This window comes from Solea solea, chromosome 5 (assembly GCF_958295425.1).
Source record: "Solea solea chromosome 5, fSolSol10.1, whole genome shotgun sequence".
Classification (NCBI taxonomy): Eukaryota; Metazoa; Chordata; class Actinopteri; order Pleuronectiformes; family Soleidae; genus Solea; species Solea solea.
Genome location: NC_081138.1, coordinates 31,932,639 through 31,951,161, shown reverse-complemented (window position 1 = coordinate 31,951,161; position 18,523 = coordinate 31,932,639). Strand labels below are relative to the sequence as shown.

The 18,523-nt window shown below is 41.9% G+C and overlaps 2 protein-coding genes and 1 long non-coding RNA gene across 3 annotated transcripts in view; 1 reads left to right on the top strand and 2 right to left on the bottom strand.

Annotated features, from left to right (window-relative positions):
* Positions 1-409: 409 nt before the first annotated feature.
* On the bottom strand, positions 410-5,128 carry snrpa1 (small nuclear ribonucleoprotein polypeptide A'). Its single transcript, XM_058629908.1, has 9 exons — positions 4,909-5,128; positions 4,468-4,615; positions 3,461-3,539; positions 3,250-3,296; positions 3,071-3,173; positions 2,810-2,889; positions 1,849-1,924; positions 1,024-1,117; positions 410-706 (listed from the first exon to the last, which is right to left on the bottom strand). Exons 1-9 carry the CDS (start codon positions 4,988-4,990, stop codon positions 522-524), a joined length of 894 nt encoding a protein of 297 aa, XP_058485891.1. The 5' UTR covers positions 4,991-5,128; the 3' UTR covers positions 410-521.
* A 2,514-nt stretch (positions 5,129-7,642) lies between these two features.
* LOC131459802 (uncharacterized) overlaps positions 7,643-18,523 on the bottom strand; it is a 51,465-nt gene continuing 40,584 nt past the window's right edge. The window contains exons 3-4 of the long non-coding RNA XR_009240286.1: positions 14,701-15,628; positions 7,643-11,434 (exon numbers count right to left, since the gene is read on the bottom strand). This is a non-coding gene — a long non-coding RNA (uncharacterized LOC131459802). The remainder of the gene's footprint in view (positions 11,435-14,700; positions 15,629-18,523) is intronic.
* The window catches only part of LOC131459801 (mucin-2-like), a 42,213-nt gene continuing 38,530 nt past the window's right edge, over positions 14,841-18,523 (top strand). Inside the window, exons 1-4 of the mRNA XM_058629909.1 lie at positions 14,841-14,925; positions 16,327-16,582; positions 16,917-17,031; positions 18,217-18,304. Of these exons, the coding sequence (XP_058485892.1) occupies positions 14,850-14,925; positions 16,327-16,582; positions 16,917-17,031; positions 18,217-18,304 (535 nt within the window). The 5' untranslated portion in view covers positions 14,841-14,849. The remainder of the gene's footprint in view (positions 14,926-16,326; positions 16,583-16,916; positions 17,032-18,216; positions 18,305-18,523) is intronic.

Here is an 18,523-nt window from a genome sequence, read left to right as displayed (position 1 = left end):
ACAAATAGTGAAAGCATTTGATTGGAAGTGTGTTTAACGCTGTTCACATGTTAATGATTATTCATAAATGAAAAATAAACTTAAAATCATTCTGATTTATTGTATCTCTATTGTATTCTAACCATTTTACATTATTTTGATTGAAAACACTATATACATACATACATATATATACATAGATATATATATACATACACACATATCATATACTGATATATATATATATATATATATATATATATATATATATATATATATATATATATATATAAATAAAATGTCTCTGCAGACAGAACAATAACTAGTTGAATCATTCTGTTTATGTATAGGCCTCAAGACTGTAGAAATCTGGTTTAAGATTTGACCACACCCCCCATATAAAGAAAAAAAGAAAAAGATTGTGTATCAATAATATTCAAAATCTGTTTAATGACATTTTACAAAATAAAAAAAAAAACTGTTTAACAAAATCAACAAAAAACGATGACGACAGAAAACACATGAAATGTTTCCAGGGCCAATCAGGAGCCGTTGACATGAGGCTCTTCATCCATGTCTTCATCTTCATCTCCCTCATTCATGTTCTCACCAACTCCTCCTCCCATGTGAGTCTCCATCTGTTCACCCTGCTCCTGCTCCTGCTCCTCCTCCTGCTGCTCTTCCTGCTCTTCTTCCTCCTCCTCCTCCTCCTCCTCCATCCCAGCACCTGACATCACAAACATATATTTATAATTAATATTAGTCAAACTGTAGAAATGTACACAAGACAAAAAACACAGCATGAATCCTGAGATTAAACTGAGATTAAAGTCAGAATCCTCAGATTAAAGTCAGAATCCTGAGATTAAAGTTAAAGTCAGACTCCCGAGATAAATTGAGATTTACGTCAGAATGCTGAGATTAAACTTGAGTTGAACGGAGTTTCTGAGAATTTTCTCGCTATCACAAACACTCTTGGAGTTGCAGTAATGACAAGTACACGCGTCTGTGACGACATGACGATCACAGGGTTCAAAAACAGACCTGGTCTGAGGTCTCGGCCTGGGATCTGACCGGCCTGCAGCATCCCCCTCAGCCTCTCCACCTCGGCCAGAGACGACGCGTTGGCGATGGCCATCTGTGACACAAACATGGAACACTTTATTTATCTGGAAAAAACATCATGTGACCAAAGTTCCCTTCACACACAAACACAAGTCACATGATCAAACGACATTTTTACATTTCATTTGACAGACACAGTCATGGTGGTTTATTTTAGGCCACAAGGGGGCGCTGCGTCTTTACGGTCAGGTTTGTAAAGACTTCACTGAAGATTCTGGTTTCATTTCTCCAACAATAAAACAACACGACGTCTAAATGATCCGGGTTGTCCCCGCGTCTCTCGTGGTTCGTGGTAAACAACGTTACAGGAGCACGCGGGGCTTTGGGTTCTGTCCGAGATGTGGTTCAGTCAACGCGGGATCTTTTCTTTTCTGTGCTGCGTATCCACTCTGACCTCTGACCTCTGTCATTCACCAGTGACCTTTGACACGTGGACGAGAATCAACTGGTATCAGCTCGCGACGCAGACGCTCTACACAAAAAAACTGGTTTTCTCCTGCTTCACATGAACCACATGCAAGAAGTGGACTACAGCGCGGGGCATTGTGGGTAAACAACCAAAACGACAGTGTCGTCGTCATGTGAACGAGCACATGGGCGTGAACGAGCACATGGGCGTGAACTCTGGTCCTGAGATAATATTCATGTTTCAGAGGGAAAATGAAATTAAAGTTGACCTTTTTTGTACAAGTGGAGAATAATTGAGATTTGAAATGTTCTAATGTTAACGGTTTTAAAGTCGACCTTGACGGCTTCCACGTCGGCTTGAGACGGCCCCGTCTTCTTCTTCTCAAGCTGCGCTGCTGCTCCGGGCGTGAACCTGCGAGGAAAAACACGTACGTTAGAAACACGTGAAGCGACTGCGGCTTCTCTGACCAAGCTTCTCAAGTGTAGTGTCTTTTCTTAGTGTAGTTAGTCCAGAGACAGCAGTCCTGAGCAGCTCCTGGCCTCAGGGCACGACTTCAGGCTCAAGGTTCAAATCAGACATTTGTGGAGTTTTTTTTATTAAGTTTACTTCTTCAGACTCTGAGCTTCAACACATCCATTCAAAAAAAAAAACTGCTGTTTGGTGAAGAGAGAGCGACAGGGTAAAAAGACGTCGCTAAACGCACACGAAACCGACGTAAACCGTTACAAACGTACGCGTCACAGCGCCACTCACAGTCCTGGCATGTGTACTACAGCGCTTTACTGTACCATGCCGTGTTTATGGGGGAACTTTTGAGTGGGTGTGGCCTAAAGCTACAATCTGTAAATTTGACAGAGCCTAACCATAACCCCAGCCCCTTTTGTCAAAGCTCCGCCCCCAAAACAGACAGTGCTGTAGTGTGCTACTTAAGATGCACGTTCATGTGTTAGCATGCTAGCGTGCAAAAGTCACGTGTCTGTACTTTTCTTTTTCATTTGTATTATAAACTTTATAAACTTTACAATTATAAACTGAATCAAAACAAGATGTTTGAGAACCTAATTTCCAGGTTTGACAAAAAAAAATTTCTGGAGCAAACTGAAGAAGATGAATGAAGAAAAGAACTAACGGATGAATGGATTCTGAGTTTTGAAGTGAATGTGCTAAAGCAAAGAGACTAAGATGTTTTCGATGGTGTGTTTGTTCATTTACAGCCTTTGTCTCATCATTTCCTCTCCATCAGCCAGGATCCAGAGATTCTGAGGAGCTGCTGTCTGACGTGGACTTTTATCTTACGTCTTTGTTCGCTTGGCAATATCCTTTGCAAGTTGAGCACCTCGTTTGCCTTTGAACATTTTCTCCGCCTCCTGGCGTTCCTATGACGATATCACACAATCAAAGTGAATGACAAAAAGCCTGGTTAATAACAGAGCCAGAGCGTCAGGGGCGGAAAAACAAGGCCCTGCAGGGAAAAACACACAATTCACCAAAACTCTTTCTGAACGCTGAGCAGCAACAGAAACTGTGTCACCTTCGACTTGAACCTGGAACTCTTACCTTTAGCTTCACCTTCTGAAAGTCCAGCACACGGATCTGTGGGATTTTGTTGATGACATAGAGCCTGTAATGCTTCTTGTTGGTCACTGGATTCCTCAACAAGCTGAAAGTTCAGTTACAATCACAAACACGTACGGTGACAATAAAGCAGAGCGTTTTAAAGTCGTGATGATTCAAACCTGAGGAGCGTCAGCGTCTTCACTGAGGCCAGAGGATCCAGGTCCCCCTGCACATGTGGAGGCACAAAACACTGGCATTGACAAATATTCAGCTTCTTAAAAGGTGAATTATTTTGCTCCACCTTTCCTGGTGTGACTCCACCGTTCACCCTATGTCAGCTGAGATTGGCACAGCGCCCCCTGTGGCCCTCATGTGGATGATGAAACTCACCAGCTCCTGAATGTTGTTGCTCGTAAGAACCAGTTCTGTCAAAGTCGGCAGCGAATGCTCCAGATTCTCACCGATGCGACTGAATGGAATAGAAGACGTTCATAGAAGTGAGTTATTCTGTTTATAACGACTGTTTCTGCCCTTTTTTATTTTTTACACCTGAGGATTTGAAACGGGAGGGTTTTAATGAAGTGGCTGTGACTCCTGAAATGGTTGGTGCTGAATTTATGTTGGGCCTTTTAAATAAAGGTCTAGAATAAACAGGGCTCCATTCGACCAAGAGTTTTAAGAATTTTTCTCGGTCGCACTGTCGCACCCGACACTGTCCAGATGAAAAATGTCAATTTCTTTCGTCTCTGTGTTCTCCTGTGACCCAACTCACACTCACGGTAGGATCACATCGTGGTCTAAACCAATAAGAGACAGAGTGGGGGCGGGTCTTTGCCTCTGATTGGCTGCGGTTCTGTCCACTGCTCTAAGTTGTGTGTGTGTGTGTGTGTATTTAAAAATGGCGGGCGACAAACATAGAGACTTGTGTGTTGTTTGGAGACTGTGAGGTGAAAGCACGCGTCACTCTGCTGGGATCACTCACAGGCCTCGCTGTCACAGCCGTGACAGTGTGTAGAGAACGTGGCCCCTCCTCTCCCAGCAGGCGCTAATACTCTAGATTTGAAATGTTCCATTTCAGCTCAGTGAAGCACTTTAAACACTTTCTTTTTATATATAGTCATGCTTCAAAATAATGACAAGCATTTCTCTACTCCTTATTCTTGTTTAAAGATCATTCACATTATATGAAAGTTATGGAGAACGATAAAAAGTTGACCTCATGGCGTTAAAGGCGAAGCAATGATGCCTAGATTTTGTGCTGGTGCACCTAAAAAAAACAAAGTTAGTGTGGAATCGTGATAAACCAACTCTGTTGCTGGAACAAACTGATAAATGTTTAAAATATCAATATACAGCCTGTTTTTTTAAAGCAGGATTAAGAAATAATCTGAACTCACCAAATCTTGTTGTTGTTCACCAGCAGTGTTTTCAGTCTTTTGAGCAGAGGGAAACCGTCCAGTTTTCGGACTTCATTGTCAGAAAGGTCAATCGTGTCAAACTGGTCCAGAGTCGCTCCAAGATTTTCAAGCACTGGTATTTTATAACCTGTGACATGACGAGGAAACAACAAACAAACAAACAAACAAACAAACAACACGTTTTTCAGCCAGTGATCTTTACAAAGACGATCAAATGTGATAATATACATACGTGTTAACTGTTGTTTATTCATCAGCTTTTAATACATAACGTTTAAATACACTCCCATAAACACTGACAGTAAATATGAAGTTAATTGATATGAAGTTTGAACGCAGGATGTAAGCTGTGCTGTAGCCGCAGGATGCTAGCGTTAGCCTAGCGTTAGCAGCCAGCGGCGGGAAGGCGGCAGAACTTACCTCGTAAATCGAGCTCTCTGTCTCGGACGGGGTTCGTGTACTGAGCGGCCTGTTCGATCAACTCCGCGGATAACTTCACCATGACGACGACGGCGACGAGAACACGAGAACACGAGAACAAGTACCGAAACAAAACAGAGACGCTAACAAGATCACACGCTGACGATTCCGCTACTAAACACCGGAACCGCTTCCTTTTTCTCGGGTCTTCGAGGCTGCGTAACGCCACCTACCGCACCGGAGGATGCAAAACACGTCTTTGTCGAGGTTTTATGGCGGTTGACACAATTTGGTGCATTACCGCCACCATCTGGTATGGAGTGTGGATCGAAACACGAAATATACACATATTTGTATGTGTTTATGTGTAAAAACGCACTCTTCAGGTCCAATATTTGTGCTGCGCGTTGATGATGCAGTTTGTGTCGGAGGTTCAGGTGTGATGTCACCTGTTCCTTTTATCTGCAGTGACATGAGTCATATTCACCTCACACTCATGCATTCACAATAATAATAATTCACAGACGCAGATGAGCTACGGAGCGGATAACGACGAGAAATGGCGGTGACAGAAAACCAGTGCTTGGACGCTCCAGAGATGCAGGCGCGTCTGTTCATCGGAAACACAATCTTCTACGTCCTCCAGAGGACGGGCGTTCTCCAGCGTCTGTCCAGGCAGGAGAACATCCTCCACATCAGGCGTCTGATGAATCACACAACCAAAGGTCTCAGTTTCGTTAAAGGTCACCTGCCGGACCTGAGCGAGTCCCGGCAGCTGTCCAACGACGTGGTCCAGGAGCTGCAGAGGGACTATGGAGACAAGGTGAAGGACATGCTGCTGGACACAGACCCAGTCGTGGAGGCCGCTGTTGTCCTCTGCCTCTACAGAAACATCAAGGTCCTGTTTGAGGACAAAGAGCAGACGTACATGAGCAGCTGCTTCAGGTGTTTGGCCTTCTCGACCATCCCCTACCTCGTCCTGCTGTCAATAGGCCTGTTTTTTACCGCCAAGTATTTCTTATACGACTGATTAAACATCGTCGAGGAATGACCTGGAGCGCGGTGTGGACATCGTCTCAGTCATCACAATCAGTCAGAGATGTCAAACATTCAATATGCTTTCAAAGAGGTCTCCAGGTCCTCTCAAATGAACTTAAAGATCCATTCAGGATCTTTACCTTTGATGCCTTTAAAGAAGTATTTAGCAGTTTATGTCTCGTTTAAAACACACAATTCGGAATTAACTTTTCTTTTTTTTAACGTGGGCCGCCATTTTTAGGTTGCCAGGTGTAACTGGCTAGCGTCCCCTGTCGCTGTGCAGACAGACGCAGATACTTGCGTCCATATGTCAGGCTTTTCAAAATAAAAGCAACACAGTTGTATTGCATGCGCAGCATAAATACTTATTCATCTGTGTTTATGACTGACAGACCACGGGCTGGACAGGGACGCCCAAAGGGCCGTATGTGGCCCACGGGCCGTAAAATGCCCAGGTCTGATCCACACCATCAACGTCCGTCCTCTGAGACACATTGAGGACGTGACAGTGGCTGTGGCAAAGGTCAGAGGTCAACTGCAGGACGTCGTGACCGAGACGTGGACAGACATCTCACTGGCTCTGACTGAGGTTTCACTGACAGAACCAGAACCAAAGACCAGAGCTGAATTCCTCAGATATTCACAGGAAATCACACTGGATCCAAACACAGCACACGCACGTCTGTTATTATCTGAGGGAAACAGAAAAGTGAGATTTATGAAGAAAGCTCAGTCTTATCCTCATCACACACACAGATTCACTGATGTTTATCAGGTCCTGAGCAAAGAGAGTCTGACTGGACGTTGTTACTGGGAGATGGAGTGGACAGGAGGAGCAGTTTATGTAGCAGTGACGTACAAGGACATCACAAGATCACATTCAGGTTTAGATGAAAGTAGATTTGGAAACAATGACAAATCTTGGGCTTTATTTTGTAACCAAAACTGGTGTCAGTTTGGTCACAACTGCTTCTGGACGGACCTCTCAGGTGGTTTGTTCTCCAGAGTGGGAGTTTACCTGGACCACAGAGCAGGTCTTCTGTCCTTCTACAGAGTCTCTGACACCATGACTCTGCTCCACAGAGTCCAGACCATGTTCACTGAGCCTCTCTGTGCTGGAGTTAGTTTTTATGCGTATTCACCTGGAGTCACAGCTGAGTTGTGTAAACTCAAATAAACGTGAGTTCTTTCAGGAGCAGTGACTTGAAATTCTGTGTTTGAACCTTGTGATGATCTTGTGTGAGGAGAACATTTGTTCTTTTTGAAGTATGTGAGATTTAAGTGAAACAAAGTCACTGATGTTGAGTTGAAACGAAGAGTTTCAGCAGATTCAAACATGAATACATCAATACATCAGAAATGTTTTCATCTTTTTTTAAATCACAATAAAAAGTCACTGATGTTGAGTTGAAATGAATCTGATGAAAAAACAAAAACCTTAAATAAAGTCAGTAAATGAAGCCTCTGCTTTGTGTTTTCATTCCAGGATCAAAGAGTTTCAGCAGATTCAAACATGAATTCATACAAATCTGCTCTTTATCGTCATATAACCGCACAATAGATAATATAACCATGAAATTGTGAATCAAAAAGTGGAGTTGAAAATGACAATAAATGGAAGAAATTCAACAAATATAACACAATTAAAAATAATCCATTCATCTTCTACCGCTTTATCCTCCACATGAGGGCCACAGGGGGGCGCACCAGACCACGTTTATTTTTATAGACTTTTTATTGGAAGCAATTACAAAACAGAGCAGAACAATGTAACAAAAGACTTCCATTCCTCAAATGTTCTCACATTTTTACCCCTCCCACATTCCCACCCCATTCAAGGAGAGCAAAACTCTGTCCAATATTGAACATCCAATAGTATCATATCAATACAACAAATACACACGGAAAGAAAAATAAATAAATAATAAAATAAATAAAAATAAATAATAAAATAAATTACTTGTGAACTTTGTGCACAACTTTACACCGTAAGGGGCCGTGTCTTGCACAAATCGAGGAGGAGTGAACCAACTGTAAAACCTTTTTCCAATAATCATCAGGCAGTGTGAATCCAAGCTCTGGTTCCCAGGAAGCCCTGTGACCGGACACTGGACTGTCAATAGCAGAACCGATAAGGCTGTAAATACTAGAAGTTAACTGCCTACATTCAGGATCAAGAGACAATAAGGAGTCCACTAGCGTTTCCGGGGGACGACTAGGGAATGCTGGGTTCTGGTTCCAAATAAAATGTCTTATCTGAAAGAAACGGAATAGGTGGGAATTTGGTAAGTCAAATTTCTTTGAGAGCTCAGAAAAGGACATAAAAGTGTCTCGGTCATAAAGGTCCTTAAATTTAGTCCGAAAGGTTAAATCCGTACATGAGGGCAAAAATAGGTGATTGTTTACAATGGGGGAGAGGTCTGAGGCTCTATGAAGGCCCAGGCCTTTTCTAATTTGAATCCAAATTCTAACAGAGTTCATTACCAACGAGTTTGAGGTAAATTTGGAGGCAGTCAGAGGGAGTTGAGAGCACAACAAGGAGTGAAGAGAGATGTTATAGGATGAAAGTTCCATATCTACCCATGCTGGGCGCATCACATGATCTGTTGAGTTGTTAAACCAGTATAAAAGTTTATTAATATTACAGGACCAGTAATAGTGTAAGAACTTGGGCAACGCCAAGCCACCAACAGCCTTGGGGAGCTGTAGCACTGATCTTCTGATGCATGGATGTTTTTTGCCCCAAATGAAGGAACTTATTAATTGATCAAGTGATCAAAAAAGCCTTCTTAATAAGGATGGGGATATGTGAAAAACTTGGGCATATATTATATACTATAGGTATATAAACTTGGGCAAAATAACCATTTTAACCAAATTAACTCGACCTACTAGGGATAATGGGAGAAGTCCAGTTTACACCTCTCAAAAAGAGGAGAAAATCTTTTCTAGAAAAGCTGATTGATCGGATTAGTAATAATCACCCCCAAATATTTAAATCCATCCATAGCATACTTAAAGGGGAAAAAAGGTTGGGGTATACTTTTAGCCAGAGAGTTCAGGGGGAAAAGTTCGCTCGTGTGGAGATTAAGTTTATAACCTGAATAGGATCCAAATTTATCAAAAATACTGAGAACCACGGGGAGAGAGGCAGCAGGATTGGACATATAGAAAAGGAGGTCGTCGGCATACAGTGATCATTTGTGAATCTTCCCAGCTCAGGTGATGCCCTCAAACCCACCCTCCTGACGCAGCCAGATAGCTAGAGCAAATAAGAGGGGGGAAAGAGGGCAGCCCTGTCTGGTTCCTCGATAAAGGGGAAATGGGGCAGATTGGAACCCGTTTGTGTGGACTGAAGCAACTGGGCTGGCATAAAGCAACTTAATCCAAGATATAAAACCAGAATCGAAACCAAAAAAAAGAAATGCACTAGACCATGTTTACTGCTTTGGGCAAGTGTCAATCAGCCTCATAACATTCAGTCAGTCAGGTTTTTGGAACACACAGAGAGACACACACACACACACACACACACACACACAGAGAGGGAGGGAGAGAGAGAGAGAGAGAGACACACACACACACACACACACAGCAAAGTCCAGAGAGTAAATCAGTGATTGTAGCTGCTGCTCCTCTGCTGCCTCCTGTGGTCACTTTGTGTCACTGAGGTCAATCTGAACGTTAGATTTCAAACACTGAAGGGTAAGTGTGTGTGTGTGTGTGTGTGTGTGTGTGTGTGTGGTTTACAAACTTCTGTGTAACAGTGAGATAAAGACGTGACCATGTGACGTCGAGATCACAGACATAAAGTGACTAAATGCTTAAATGAAAGTGCTTCTTCCTCCTGACTCTAAAAGCTGTCAATCACTTTGGTTTAAACTCTTTTCAAAGATATTTAAATACGTTTCTCTGACGCTGAGCAGGAAGTTCAGTGTTCACGTGTGTTTTGTTGAAATTGTCCTCCAGCAACTCAGGTCGTTTATTTAAAGGCCAGATCACATGACTCCAAGCAACCAGACTCCTCCCATTCCTGTGTCAACTGTGAGTGTTTTCTCACAGCGTGACATTTCGGAGTATTTTACACTCCACCGCTCATTGGGGCTCCGCCCACCACACCCGTCATGTACACACACTTTCACGTGTACAGGAGTGACCTGCAGCCGACAGATACTTCCATATTATATCATTTCATTACAATTGTGTTTTGTAAAGATAATGGTTTCCTGTTATAACGCGTTAAAACAGGAAACACGATATCTCAACATAAAACAAGAAAACATGAAAGTTGCCGAAGGTGCAGAATGAACAAAAGCCCTTTTCCTACTCGGTGAAATCAAAGTATAAATGTAAGTCAGCAGTCATCGACACTTTACGATTCTTAATAAACCTCAGTCAGCGACGCACAGTGAACACTGTTCAGGTCCAAAACTCCTCCATAATCTGATAAACGGCTACAGAGAGGGACAGAAGACGCCACAGCAATGTCTTCACTGTCTTCAGAGCAACTTTTACAGAACCTTTGTTCTGACGTGATTAACCACGACATGTCCAGATTAAAGTCGATGAGTCCAGATTAAAGTCTACATGTCCAGATTAACCTCAACATGTCCAGATTAAAATCGACATGTCCAGATTAACCACGACATGTCCAGATTAACCTTGACATGTCCAGATTAACCACGACATGTCCAGATTAACCACGACATGTCCAGATTAACCTTGACATGTCCAGATTAACCACGACATGTCCAGATTAACCACGACATGTCCAGATTAACCACGACATGTCCAGATTAACCTTGACATGTCCAGATTAACCTTGACGTGTGCAGATTAACCTTGAAGTGTCCAGATTAACCTTGACGTGTCCAGATTAAAGTTGGACTCAGAATGGTTAGAGACAGACGCTAACGTGTTTGCTGTGTGAACAGTCGTAAACACACTCGTCACCATGTTTCATCCTGGAAGACGAGAGGAGATGACGCGCGATATGAAAAACCTGAATTCAACATTAAATAAACCACAGTGCATGTTTGAGCTGAACTTGACCAGGGGTGGAACTCACACACACGCAGAGTCCTGGACAAACACTCCCAGGGTGACACAGTGCCTTTGAGCAAGGCGGTGCCACACAGCACACATCCGAGAGTCAGAGCTTTCACAGGATCATGGGTGGAAAGTATTCATAGCCTCGGTAAACAAGGATATTTACTTAATTTAACATTTGTCTAAGTCAGTGCGTCAATAAAAGCAAACGATGGCGACTGACCCACGACAACACTCTGATTTAAAGACGCCGCATTAACACAGTGGAAGTCAGAGTGTGAGTTCTCAAAGATCTGGAAATCAACAGCAAGTTCACTGAAAGAATCTGAAATACAACCACGTACGACACCTTCAGAAAACTCTTCCTCCGTCTTCTTCTGTGGTGTTTTACTGTAGTGGACGTCAGTGCCTCCTCTTCCTCCTCCTCTTTCATCGAATTCTAGTAACAAAGAAAGAAGCCGATTTTCTTTTTGTCGACAGACTAACAAAATAATATATCATACTGTGAAAAGTATTGCGTGTGTGTGTGTGTGTGTGTGTGTGTGTACTCCTGCTTTACTCTAAGTGTTTGAATCTTGATCACAATCAAGTTATATATACTTTACGACACCTAGGGCTGAAACAATTACACATGAATCTATTCAGTCATCAGTCATCATCTACCGTTTTATCCTCCACCAGAGGGTCGCGGGGGGGCTGTGCCAATCTCAGCTACATCGGGCGATAGGCGGGGTCACACCCTGGACAGTTCGCCAGTCCATCGCAGGGCCACACACACACACACACACACACACACAGACAAACAAACAACCATTCACTCTCACACTCACTCCTATGGTCAATTTAGAGTGTCCAATTTACCTAATCCCCACATTGCATGTTTTTGGACTGTGGGAGGAAGCCAGAGAACCCGGAGAGAACCCACCCGGGTCTTCTCGCTGCAAGGCTAGAGTGCTAACCACTATACCACCGTGTGGCCCCACATGAATCTATTATTAATTACTATTTTGATAATCATGAATTGTTTCAAATGTTTTTTTTTAAATAATTAAAATCAGTTTCTGATTTTTCAGTTTCTTAAATGTGAATATTTTCTACTTTCTGTCATTTTTCAGTTTCTTAAATGTGAATATTTTCTACTTTCTGTCATTTTTCATCTTCTTAAATGTGAATATTTTCTTCTTTCTGTCATTTTTCAGTTTCTTAAATGTGAATATTTTCTACTTTCTGTCATTTTTCATCTTCTTAAATGTGAATATTTTCTACTTTCTGTCATTTTTCAGTTTCTTAAATGTGAATATTTTCTACTTTCTGTCATTTTTCATCTTCTTAAATGTGAATATTTTCTACTTTCTGTCATTTTTCAGCTTCTTAAATGTGAATATTTTCTACTTTCTGTCATTTTTCAGCTTCTTAAATGTGAATATTTTCTACTTTCTGTCATTTTTCAGCTTCTTAAATGTGAATATTTTCTACTTTCTGTCATTTTTCAGCTTCTTAAATGTTAATATTTTCTACTTTCTGTCATTTTTCAGTTTCTTGAATGTGAATATTTTCTACTTTCTGTCATTTTCAGTTTCTTAAATGTGAATATTTTCTACTTTCTGTCATTATTCAGTTTCTTAAATGTTAATATTTTCTACTTTCTGTCATTTTCAGTTTCTTAAATGTGAATATTTTCTACTTTCTGTCATTTTTCAGCTTCTTAAATGTTAATATTTTCTGGTTTCTTTGCGCCATAAAAACAAAGGAATCATTCATTCGTTTTGTTTGTGGACAAAAACAAAATATTTCAGAAACCTGATCAACATTTTATAAACCAAACACAATAATAGCAGCAATTATTTCATTTATGACACATGGAGAAATGAACAAATTAAACGTTGTCCTTAAAACAAACTGATCCAGTGTGTGTGTGTGTGTGTCACAGATCTGTTCTAAATGTCCACGTCTGATACAAACGTAATGCGGTGAAGAACAAACAAACGTGTTGATATTGACAGTGAATGGTTTAGAACACCTGAGTGGGTGAGTGGCCACACCCTCCACTCAGTAGCCACACCCTCCACTCTGTCAGCTGTGCTCATGCAGACACACTATGGCACATTGTTCACATGTAAACAGAACGTTGTGTTGCTCTAAGGAGGAGAAAGTTTTTGTTGGACTTGTGTTGATGACTCAGCTCCTTCAGTCCAGGATGTGGATCCTGTCGAGCATCTTTAATTAAAAATGAAATCACCTCACTCTGTTTCACTGTTTCTGTTCATGTGTTCATGTGTTCATGTGTTCATGAAGACATGAGCCATGACCCATGAGACATGAGCTATGACCCATGAGCCAGAAAACAGACCCGAATAAAAAACATCGTTAAAACAGACCAGAATAAAAAACATCGTTAAAACAGACCCGAAAACAAAACGTCGTAAAAACAGACCCGAAAACAAAACGTCGTAAAAACAGACCCGAAAACAGAACGTCGTAAAAACAGACCCGAAAACCAAACGTCGTAAAAACAGACCCGAAAACAAAACGTCGTAAAAACAGACCCGAAAACAAAACGTCATACAGACCCGAAAACGAAACGTCGTAAAAACAGACCCGAAAACAAAACGTCGTAAAAACAGACCCGAAAACCAAACGTCGTAAAAACAGACCCGAAAACCAAACGTCGTAAAAACAGACCCGAAAACAAAACGTCGTAAAAACAGACCCGAAAACCAAACGTCGTAAAAACAGACCCGAAAACAAAACGTCATACAAACAGACCCGAAAACAAAACGTCGTAAAAACAGACCCTGAAATAAAATAAATGTAATAAATAAGTGAATGAAAGTTGACTTGAGGACATCATGAGTTCATGCAGCCATCACATGTTAATTAACTGATCTGTCAACACTTACAGCACAAACTGTTCCTTTAACTGATTTTATCCACTTTAATAAAAGACTTCTACGTCACATGATCACGTCTTTATCTCACTGTTAGACAGACCTTTCCAACAGGAAACTGAAGTTTGTAAAACACTCACTCTCCCACACCAAAGCCCACAGAGAACATCAGTGATTTTAACATCACACACACACACACACACACACACAGGAGTTGTTGATCCACTGCTGCCTCCATCACTGAGTTCAAATGTCTTATTTTATCACTTCAGTGTTTCCTTCACTAAGATTAACCTCAGTGACACAAAGTCACCACACGAGGCAGCAGAGGACCAGCAGCTCCTGTGTCCTCGCAGCTAAAATCACTGATTTTCTTTCTGGACTTTGGTGTGTGAGAGTGAGTAATTTACAAACTTAACCTAACAATAACTCACTACCAGCCTCTGATTGGTCAGAGAGCGTCGTCAAAGCAACAACGTCCAACTGTAGATCAAAGTAAAAAAGGCTTAAAAACATTGATCTCATGTGATTGTGGTGGATTCAGCACCATCGTCAACACGTTCACTGGGATTTCACTTCAGTGACTGAACGACTGAACCATTCTGTGATTCACTGCTTTACACGTCACTCGTTTGTGTGGCGGAGAAAACCACGTCAAACACCACGTATCTCAGACGAGCAGCTGACTTATTATGAATGTGTGTCTTTGATGGTAAACGATAAGAACATTCAGTGTTTCCTCAGTTTACAGGTGAACAATCGTCTCAGAGCGACGATGGAGGGAAGGACATTATTTACTGAGACAACAAACACTAACCTTTTGTGCCGTGTTGGATATTTATGTAAAGGATGAGTGGCTACTGGACACGCCCTCTCTCCCTCTGTGGCCCGCCTTCACTGACACCTTATAAAAGCCGCTGTGGTCCAGGTGAGTCCTCTCAAACAGGTGAAGTCCTCTGGACCAACATGGGGACAACAGGATTCTGGAGCTCGCTGTGGCTCGTGTACCTGACGCTGCTGGTCGGCTCACTCTCTCAGGAAGGTGAGTGATGAGTGAGAGGGTGAGGGTGAGGGTGACTGATGTCCCCTCATGTGTGAGGGTGAGAGTGAGTGATGTCCCCTCAGGTGTGAGGGTGAGAGTGAGTGATGTCCCCTCAGGTGTGAGGGTGAGAGTGATAGTGCGAGAGTGAGAGTGAGTGATGTCCCCTCAGGTGTGAGGGTGAGAGTGAGTGATGTCCCCTCAGGTGAGAGGGTGAGTGAGAGTGAGAGGGTGAGTGAGAGAGCAGCGTATCTGTGAGTTGAAACGTGGGCTTGTTTCTCTTGTTTGTCAGTTAAATTTGCAGAGCAGTGACGGCACATGTTGTTTTATTTAAATTACTTTGACATGTCTTTCCAAGTAAAGTAAAGTAAAGTAAAGTAAAGTAAAGTAAAGTAAAGTAAAGTAAAGTAAAGTAAAGTAAAGTAAAGTAAAGTAAGAGCCTGAGCTGAGAGAGAAACATGCGTCTCTGCTCTTAATGACTGTTTATTAAATGATGACGGTCACAGGGGGCGCTGTGCGATGGGCGGGGTCACACAGAGACAACCATTCACTCTCACACCTAGGCTCAATTTAGAGTGGGAGGAGGAAGAACACACACACACACACACACACACGCGGAGAGAACATGTGACCTCCATGCAGAAAGGTCCGTGTTCTGACCGGGGCTCAAACCAAAGAGCGCTAACCACTACACCACCGTGTGCATCTGGAAGAGAGAAAACAAAAAAACAAATGAATATATTTTTGAATCTTTTGTAACTCAACAAACAGTAAAGAATAATCCCATTTCCAAAGAAACTGTGTAACAAATAAAGAAGAAAGCCACAGAAAGCGACACCTGATCCCGACTGACATCGTCTTCAATATCCCACATGAAGCAGTGATCTGCTGACTGTGAGGCAACAGTGCTCACCACTGCGCAATCGTGTGGCCCATCCATTGTTTTTAGATACACAAAACTTTTATAAAAACAAGGAACATCTTATGAGTCACAGTCCATTATATTTGATTTGCTGATTTCCCCAGCACAATATAACATAAATGGTATATACATATACATGAGAAGATATAGAGGGTCTCATATCCTTCTCTTCAGCACAACCTTGATGATCTGATGAAATGAATGAAACACGTCACAGGTCAAAGTTCACTTGGCTCGTTTTTATGAACAAAAATAGATGAAAACTTGAAAATCTTTGTGACGTGTGCACAATTATCACCATTTAAAAATGGGACATAAAGTGAATCCCAACTTTGACTCATAAGAACACATAAGACCTATGAACACACACCAGGACGTCCATATAAGGAGTTGTGTGTGTGTTTCATTGAGGAACAGATCAGTGATCCCTGGACCTCTCGCTCCGTCTGACTTTTGCTTTCTTTACGTTCATTTTTCTGAAGAAGAGTCTCACATTGGTCACGTATGCACGGCATGGGGCCACAATCACTACAAGAGCTTTGACGGAAACTTCTACCAACTGGCCTCGTCCTGCAACCACGTGATGGCCACAAACTGCAGGGGCGAGAGCGAGTACTTCAACATCCAGCTGAGGCGGAAGGTCGTCGACGGCGTCCCCACCATCGACAGGATCACCATGAGGATGGAGGCCACTCTGGTGGAGATCTCCAGCAGTGGTGTGGTCGTCGACGGCAAAGCGTGAGTACACACACACACACACACACACAAAGGTAACAGCTGTGACCTGTGGAGGGCAGCATTGCCACGGTGATTTTAAGATGATAAAATGTCATGATCATCATTATGATGATGATTATTACTCTTGTATTATATCACTATTACGACTGATATAAATATTTAAGCACATATGAAGTTCAGTGAAATATCGATTGGAATTTTTTAAGTGATGTTACAAATCAAACTTTTTTGGATGAAGTCTGACTTTTTAATCCCTGTCCCGCCTCTGCCCCGCCTCTGCTCCGCCTCTGCCCTGCCTCTGCCCCCCCTCTGTCCCGCCTCTGTCCCACTGCAGAGTGTCTACACCGGTCAACACCTTCGGGGTGACTGTGAGGTCCACCCCCGCCAGTATCACCGTGGACGCCAAGTTGGGCATCACAGCGATCTGGAACAAGGACGACTCCCTGGACGTATGGAACACACAGACACACACACGCACGCACACAGACACACACACACACACACACACACACAGACACACACACACACGCACACACACACACACACACACACACACACACACACACACACACACACACACAAAGTTAACAAAGTTAACACAAAGAACACAAAGAACACACAGTAACCACACACTCACACCAGGATGTGACATTGTGACATGTGCGCATACAAAGAAACATTCCCAGCCTCAGGACGTTTCTTGTTTTGTTGATAAGAACAAATCTTATCTTCATTACAGTAAAACGAGTAAAATCCACCTGTGATACAAAACAAAAGCTTTTTATTCGACAAGCACTCAGCTCCTCACACCACGCCCACAGAGCAGGGCCATTAGTCTCATATAGACCCAGATTTACTGCAGGAATTGCAGCTTTATTTACTGAGCGTAAACTAATGATGATGATGATGTTTTGCTCTCAGCCTTTAACTCGCACACAGATGCTGATAAAAAAGCACAAAAAATCAATCGTGGTGAATTATTATTGTTATTATTATCACCGTGAAATATTTTTTGAAACCAATTAAATTAAAACTTGTTTTTTTTCAGTCGTCACAATAAATAAACCCTCTCATGATCATCACGAGGGTTTATTTAGATTTTATGGCTATAGAATTGTTTTAACAAGAGAACGTTCACTTCATATTATTCATATTATTCATGTGTTTAGGAATCACAGTCCTGAGCAGCTGACGCCACAGACGCAGCACAGACGTCGTCTAGGACCAGGAAAACCAATAAAACCTAAAGTTAGCAAACCCACGTGTAGCTTTGAATTAAAAACTTTATTTTTTACCTCTTATTTTGAGATCAATAAAGGTGTTTTAATATTTTGTGCATCACATCCGACGTAAAAATTAAAATATTGCTTCATCTATTTCAAAGTGGCTTATTTTTCATTTCAAACAATCGAAGGTCGTTATTTTTGGTTTTAAACAAACAACCGTTTTCTCTTTGTAGTTCTTACATTTCATAAATGTGATATTATCTTTATTTTGAGGGTCAAAAAGTAGAGAGTTAAGAGTCTAAGAGGACGATCACTGGAAGCTGCTTCACACGACACTTTTTACCATTCACTCATTCACACTCATTCACACTCATTCACACCGTGTGTATGTTTGTGGTGTTTTCCCAGATTGAAATCGATGAAAAATACAAGAACCAGCTGTGTGGACTCTGTGGAAACTTTGATGGAAACAGCGGCAACGACTTCAACATCGAAGGTAAGACCCTGGTTTTGTCTGTCGTGTGTCGTCCATGTTGGAGGACAGACACAAAGACAGAGGACAAACATAACAGGAAACATCATTTATGATCAATTCAGCTTCTGTTACAATCACTTCTTCTTCTACGAGACTCAGCGTCAACATATTTAACAAGAAACACACCAAATCTAAGATTTGACAAGTTTTCATTGAATTGTGGAAAACAAGCATTCCACT